The 7,938-nt window shown below is 42.1% G+C and overlaps 1 protein-coding gene across 2 annotated transcripts in view; it reads right to left on the reverse strand.

Moving 5' to 3' along the window:
* The window catches only part of LOC129126983 (A-type potassium channel modulatory protein KCNIP1), a 176,245-nt gene extending 173,737 nt beyond the window's left edge, over window positions 1-2,508 (reverse strand). Inside the window, exon 1 of one of the 2 annotated variants that reach the window (XM_054643255.2) lies at window positions 1,869-2,508. Coding sequence is in view for 1 of the 2 variants with exons in the window: in XM_054643253.2 (XP_054499228.1) it covers window positions 1,869-1,929 (61 nt within the window). In the remaining variant the exon portion in view is untranslated. The remainder of the gene's footprint in view (window positions 1-1,868) is intronic. The other variant, XM_054643253.2, reaches the window with a different exon arrangement.
* Between the last annotated feature and the right edge of the window lie 5,430 nt (window positions 2,509-7,938).

Raw genomic sequence — 7,938 nt, forward strand, 5'->3', positions numbered from 1 at the left:
ACTCCCCAGAGCAAAACAGACTTGAATATGGTAGAGCATGGTCTGGTAGAGGCCACCAGGATGGTTGAGGGTTGGAGATGCCAAGGGAACACATGGGCAGCACCAAGGAGTCAAGTCCATCATGTAGGGATGATTGACTATTTAACAGACAGCCAAAGAACAATTTCAGATTGTATTCAAGCCCAGCATTAGTGTTTCACTGCTTACAAGGTGAAGTGCTAACAGTCAGTGTAAAACACACCAGCAAACCACACAGATAACACATCAGAGCCAAGAGGATATAACTCTGGAAACACAGGTTTTATATAATATAGCTGAACAACCACTGTCAGCAGGCATCAGCAAGAGTGAATTCCATTGTAAAGATTAAAATGTGTAACCATATCCTGGATTTTTACTGCAGGTGACCTCCAACAAAAAGCAATGGCTTCCATCCACTAGAGCACAGAGCCAATCACAAGACAACAAAGTCACAGAGAATGGATATGTTCAGCCACAAATTATCTACATTTAGTGGAAATCAGCTCCCAGGTTCCTGGCAAGTGGACAAGACACCTCTTGGTGTCACAGCAACCACCATGCCCAGCACATCCTGTTCAGTTCTTGTGTACTGCAGTGCCTAAGCACAAGTTTCCCAGCTTCAGGTGCAACTCAGTGCTTAGACAATTACACATCTAGTCTTACATTTTAAGTAATATCACACATGTCCCAAACAGCCACACAATTATGAGAGCATTACAGTAACACAGAAAGCTGAACTATAAACTATGTACAGACACTCCAACGTAAAACATTACTCTACAGGTATCAGGAACACAGACTTTTGCTCACAAACTTGCCACAAACAAATCTCACAGCCCTTGCCCACTTCTCTTTTGCATCATTAATTAGTGTTTGATATTTCCTAAGACAGTTTCCAACTTAAATTGCAATAAAATCCATACCAACCTGCAGTTCAAAAGCATATATATGAACTGAGCAACAGATCCAGTGGAAATAGAGACCTCCCTAGAAAGAGACTCTAAAATGCAGAGGTTCGGGCAGGGAATATTTCTAAATAGCACACATATTGCTAAAGGTATAGAGTTTTTCCTTTTGTTTTCTAAAAAATACTCGTTCTGTAAGGTATGGATGTGCCACTGACAGTGCTTTCAACTTTCTGCTCAGCAACACCCTGGAATCTTCAAATTAACCCTGAAGAAAATAGAGCAAAGCTCAAGCAAATACTATACAAACTAGACCTCCTGAAAAACCAGCATTTATAGGCAATATTTATGGATTTAAGGATTAAAATCCCGGGAACTGCTGTTTAGTTTCTCATTTTTATGAGCTCCTGCTTCTCTCTTTTACAAAAACATCCTATTTTTTTCCCCTCTTGCTAATCTTTATAAAACACACATCATTAATATTGCATGCTTGGTGCTGGATTACTGAATATGCAACACTAACTCTAACAATACTTCCTGAGACAGAAACCCAAAGGTATTGGGAAGAATTTGCTGTATATCTACATTTTATTCCTTCTTCAAAAGGTTTATACGACATGGGATTTGGAAATAAACAGGTCTCTTCTGCAAGTGCTCTGCATATGATGCCGCTGAGTTTCTCCTCCTCATATATGCCTGCATTAAGGATTACAGTATTTCAGATTCTTTTCAACCCCCAAGCCCTTCCACAGCAATTTCCTCATGCCCACATGTTTTCTCCACCACCTAGCATCCCACTCTCCTCTGCAAATTACCTCTCACAAAAACATTGCCAGGTTACTTGCAAGTGGCACATGTTCATTTTCTCCTCCCTTCCCCATGCAAATATCTCCCACAGCAAATAAACCAAAGGGACAGGAAAAGCATAGCAGGAGGTCTTACCTTTTGATGGTCTTCTTTGTTTCGTTTGTAGAGAAGAGAATGTACCCATGACAGCACCCATTGCAAAAGCTACTCGTGAGTTTTTGAGAATTTATTTTGGCTAGGATTTTTTTTAATTCCTATTACCCCACCCCTCCACTGACAGTGAACAAAATCTATGTGAAATGCCCCCAAGAACAAAACAAAACAGAGAAAGACCAGACAATAAAGAAAAGAAGGAAGGAGGAGGGAAAAAGCAAAGCACTGCAGCTCGGCATTCAGCAAGCGTTAAGCTTTGAGGGTTTTTTTTAAGTCAACACACATGCACTGACTCACAGCCAGCTGCACTGTTATTATTCAAAACAGCTCCCCATCAAAATTTAAATGCTAGGTAGATTCCCTCAGACCAGAGCTGGCAGCAGATGCATCAAAATATTTACTGGAGCACAGCCACATAAACACACAGGCTAATTCTTCCTCCCGTTCCCTTATGGCTTCAACCAGCAGCCTGTAGGTCTAGCATAGGAGTGCAGCTCTTCCAGTGAATACTAAACTGGAGTCCTGTAGACACGCTGAGGGTCTCAGGGGAAGCTGGGGCTTTGGGCTGGATACCAACTCAGAATGAATAGAAATCTTCTGAGTGGGAAGCAATAGTGAGGAAGGCATCAAAGCCCCAGCTGCACGGGCTGTGTGCTCCTGCTAATTAAAAGTCTGACAGAAAGGTAGAAAGCAGCAATCTCCAACAGTCTTCTCTAGCAGAAAAGTCAGAGAAAAATGACTAAGGGCAAAGGGGGGAAACAGAAAATTTCACCGCAATCCTTATTTTCTTCATATCTTTTCTCAAACACCAGAAAGACATGCAAGACAATTAACCTTTTTTTCTGCCAAGGATATATGTGCACATCCTTTTCAAGAATATTAAAACAAAAAGCTGTTGAAACAAAACTCTACAAACACTGAGTTACTAGGAGGAGGTAGAGCAATTCCCAGCATTTTTTTCAGTTCTGTCATATTTCAAAAAATCAGCTAGACATCTGGTTGTTTTCTCAGAAAGTGAAATAGCAAGTGCTTAGGTACAGAAGGTGTTAAATACACTGAGGCAGGTCTAAAAACCCAAATTAATTTGCTACTTGCACGTGGTGACTGAGATTAGGGCAGCATCTGTGCAAATACAGTATTTTTCTGAGGAAATTCAGCACAGAACAAACCACCTCATCTCAACAAGTTTTCTTAGCTTTCCTCTAACTTTGCAGTAGATTCCCTCAGATGCAGATCCCAGCTCCCCAAATGCTGGTGTCCCTGGAGGTACAACCCTGCCTTACCTGCTGTTCACCTGCTGCCAGCATCTGTTTTTGCATGCACAGGTATATTTGCATCCTTAGTGTATACAAGCAAAGAGCTTCCCCTTAGTTTCTAGTTGCAGAAGGCAGTGCACAAAATAATTTAATTTTTATTATTTCATAACTCAAAACACATCAATTGAACTTTTTGTGAGAAATTCCTGGGGGAAGGTACTGTTTAAATACGCAAGTTCTGAAATGAAACACATCCGTTTGCAGGGAATTGCCCAAGACTGGAGGCACACAAGGGCCTTTGTCATAGTGGGAGGACCCTGTCCTAGTTTGTGCAACTTTTCCTGCCTCCCATTTCCTGCCTTCCAACACTCCTGCCTTCCTTTCCAGCCCCTACTCCTTCCCCCAGGCTGGCCACAGATGAGGTCCTACTGCCCTTGCTTCTCCACTCATCCAGTTCCCAGTGGGGGTCCCTCAGACTACATTGATCTGCACCAGGAACTGAACAGCTGTATGAGAGTCTTAAGCTTTTTTAAAATTCAAATACTTATATTCATTTTAATAATATTTTATTTGCATTTACAGAACAAAATATTACATAGACTACAGTGTACATGTGGAAAATCACTGTTCTTGGGACTTGTGCATTCAACAAAGGCTGGAGGGAGACCAGAGGCTACAGCCAATGTCTCCAAGATGTCAAAACTGGAATATTCAATCTAGGCAAACTGTCACTAGCAGAAGTCAAGTGTTGCCAAGGTGTAAGGCCCCAAACAACTCCAATGATGAGGTTTTTAAAAGGGTTTATGGTTGTTTATATACACTGAGTTAGACACACAGCAGAAGTGCTGGCAAGATATTCTCAAGAGATCAAAACAACAAAAAGAACTTTACTGGCAACTTCAGAAAATTAAGGAACTTTGGTAAAAGGCTTAGTGCAACATTCAGTCAATACAAAACACTTCTCAAAGAATTAACTGGGCCAATTCAACTTAGCAAACTTTAAGCCCATTTGATTCCAAATTCTAAATTAAAAATTAAATTAAAAATTCCAAGAAGAGGAAATTAGGAGAAAGAAAGACAGAAGAGGTATAGAAAGAGACATATATAGCTACCAGCTCCTGGGTTCCAGTGATATTCCAACAGAAATTCCAAGAGGAGGTAGGGTCAAGACATTTGAGTGCTTCACGCCCTGTGACCTTAAAAAACCCCTTGGCCCTTCCCCCAGGTGGGGCTTCGGGTCATTTGGCCCCTCAGGAGCTGTGTTAGGGGCTCCAGGGGTTGGGTGTGGGGCATTGCATCCAGTGTGCCAGGATTGGCAGCCACTGCCAGGGTGGGGTTTATAGGGCAGGGTACTGCCTCACTCAGTACATCAGGGATGTACTGAGGCTCTGTCTGTAAACCTCCCTGCAGTAAATTCAGAATTTGGTTCTGACACAAAGGTGCACTTGTCTTGGCTTGAAAAGACAGATGTCTGCTAAGGAAGGCAGGAGCATCTCTTGAAATGGAAAATGTAAGCCTCCTGCCTCCGAATTATTTTAATGTTGAAATTAAGGGGCTCTCAGGCAAAAATATGGGAGTAGTAATAACAGTTCTTTAGTAGGAAAAATAAAAATAATAATAACAAAAAAAGCAGTAATACAAAACAACACTGACACAGTCAGAATAGAACCTCACACTTTGTGGGTCAGGGTGTTGGTAGCAGTCCCATCCCATGGTGGCTCAGCCCTCCTGCAGTGCCAGCTGTGGTTCTGCTGGAGCAGGGATCCTGCACAAGGGGGGAGTTTTCCTCTGCAGCTCCAGGGCTGCTGGAGATGGGCCTGGGCTCCCTCTGGGAATGCAGGGGAGCAGAAGCTGCTCCTCTGGCAATGCACTGGGCAAAGGCTGCTGTGCTGTGCCAGGCTCACATTGGATCCAGGTAGGAATGCTTGGCTCCTCCCCTGGGTGGAGCATCTCCCCATGGGATGATGGAATTGGATCAGCCATGCAGGGACTCTCACTGGCCCATTAACAGAAGATATCTCCTGGAGGCAGGACTGGCTGTGGAGGAGATACAGGAAACTGCCCCACCTGGTTTAACAGCTGACCCATTAACAGCAGATAACCGCTGTCCACCTGTAACAGATGGCAATATAATACACACCCCTGGCCACATCTTGCATTTGCAACCTAAGACAGCATCTCAGCACACCACCATCAGTCTAGGAAATTGCCTGGGACTATTTTGCTTTGTTGTTACTGTGAATTGAACTACACTACATCTGTGCAGGATGGAGTAGACTTTGCTGCAGAGTGGACATAAATAGGCTTTGAAGTTCAGATGTGGCACCTTCCCTAAATAGCTAACCAAAACCAGATTGTACCTGATACCTCACTATAGCTACAGCAATTCCACACAAAAGCAAGCTTAGGAAGGGCAGTTGTTTATTAGTATCTATGCAAACAATCATGGGAAATTCCATCATCTCCGTGGAAACCAAAAGGTCTGTGACACTTCTGCCAGCAGTCAGTACACTAAAATCATTCACCAAATTAAAACAAAGACTAAATTGTAGCATAAAGCTTACCACTATAGCATACTTACACAAGTAATGTAAATTAAGTGGGATTAGGAACAACTGAGAAAGTAGTACAATAGTGTGATCTATAAACTGAAACTTCCTTCCCATGAGACCCATGGGACAAAATAAGGTTTGTTCTACACTGAGTTTCACAAAAAGAAATAATTTCAGGTATTTCCCAAGCTGTTAAAATCACATTTCCACTAAATGTTTTCAGTACTTCTGAAATCCTGAAATCTTAATGGGAGCCAAATTCAACCTTCCTCTGAGTAAAGGAAAAATTTTTTTTAGGGGGGAAAAAAGAATCTGTTTCTTAAGCCAGTTTTTATTTAGATTCAGCTACATTCCTACATGGCAGAACTATGTAGAGCTTCAAAGATATGATGTGAAAAATATACTGTTAAGACACTCAAAAATCTTGACAAATCTAGAGATTTCTGCGTATTGCAGAGAAACACCTCTTTTGGAGAATAACTGCAGTGTCTCTGTAACATGAGTCTCTCAGCAATACAAGTGAGTATTTCCATCTGTAACTCCATCTTAACTTCATTTTTGTGAGAGAATTCACATTAAGGTTACAGCAGATGAAGAATGCTTCATATATATGAATAAAAGGAATATATGCTATTCCTCTCCTGCTAGCTGGTGGACTGAATTACTACTGTTACAATTATATAGCAACTTTTATCTTGCTGCTGAAGTGCTCCCCAAATCACATTATTGGTGGCAGATATTTTCAAATTCTGTTCAATACACCAATCCTCTGCAGTTAATAACTAATTAAAAATACTCCATTTCAAGTGCACTCCATGTACCAATGGAAGGGTGGAGACACATTGTCGCACTACTTCCACTTCTGGCAATGCACTAATGTGTGAAATAACCCAAACTAAAGCAAATTCAACTGCATATATTCAGATCAGAATATCTGCACTATTTTTAATTTACTCATTTGAGGGTAAATGCTTCAAGACTGAGCTTCAACTTTTTGTAATACATCACCTTTAAAGTGCGAGTTCCAGACGAGGTTGGACGGGGCTTGGAGGAACCTCTCTAGTGAAAGGTGTCCCAGCCCCTGACAGGGGGTAGGAGCAAGATGGTCTTTAAGGTCCCTTCCAATCCAAACCTTCCTCAGAATATGATTCTGTGAGTTGAACAAGCCATGCTTATCTCTCAGGCATGGAAATGCTGAAGGGAAGCAGCCTCCCTGCTGTGCTACCGGGGCCAAACCCTCAGCTGCAGGCAGGAGCAGCTCACCACAAGCTTCAGGGAGCCCTGCCAATTTCACATACACACAGAGGTCAGCCAAATGTTCCCACAATTTGTGCACAGTGCCCAGACAGATATATGCGAGTAAAAGGAACAAAATTTGTCTCTTGTCTATCGAGCACTTTTCACACATGCAGAAAATTTATTGCTTTTTTGCTGTTCCTCTCTCCTCTATTGGCATCCAGAATGTATTTCCAGGAGTCCAAGAAGTTGAGGCATACTTAGATTAGTGTAAGTAGTATACAAGTTCTGTTACTTGTTACAGGAGACTCATTTTGACCCACAGACTGCATGGACACCAAGACAGGGCATTTATCTTCTTTGGGCAAACCAGATATCTACTACATCAATCACAGGATTCCCAGCTGCTGTCTGACCTGTTTGGATTTCTTGCAGGAGAGTCAGTGTTTTACTTGTGTACTGGAAAATGGGTGCTTGATTAACATTCCATGGATCCCTCCTTGGTAAAACCCTGCTGCTAAACTGCACCGAGTGGGAATTTTTTCATCTTTGAAGAGGAGCAGAGTGTCACTGGAATGCCTCTCAGTGAAAGAAAAGCTACACAAACCACTGCCATACTATGGAGCCCACATTAACCACCTAGACAATTACAGACTGGAAGTTTCTGCATTAAGCTAATGAATAACTTCTGAGAAGTTACATGCAGATCAGTAAATTCCAGTCAGCTCTTGTCTTTTTTCAGATTCCCTCCAGTTGGCTTCCACAGCAGATTTATTCCTCGGTTTAGATTTCATTCTTGCCAAAGCAACAACAGCAAAAGAATTAATAGCCAATTTATATGAAACAAATCTTCTGCAGTCCTCTCTCATGAAGATTGTCATGAAGATTTCATTAATTCACTGGGAAAAGCCCTGGAATACAGCAGCCCTGAGGAACTTACAGGATTCAGGTTGGCTAAGAAGTGGGCAGAGGGCTCTGCAGGGCTCCAGGGTAGAGAAGCACCTACCA

This window comes from Agelaius phoeniceus, chromosome 15 (genome assembly GCF_051311805.1).
Source record: "Agelaius phoeniceus isolate bAgePho1 chromosome 15, bAgePho1.hap1, whole genome shotgun sequence".
Lineage (NCBI taxonomy): Eukaryota > Metazoa > Chordata > Aves > Passeriformes > Icteridae > Agelaius > Agelaius phoeniceus.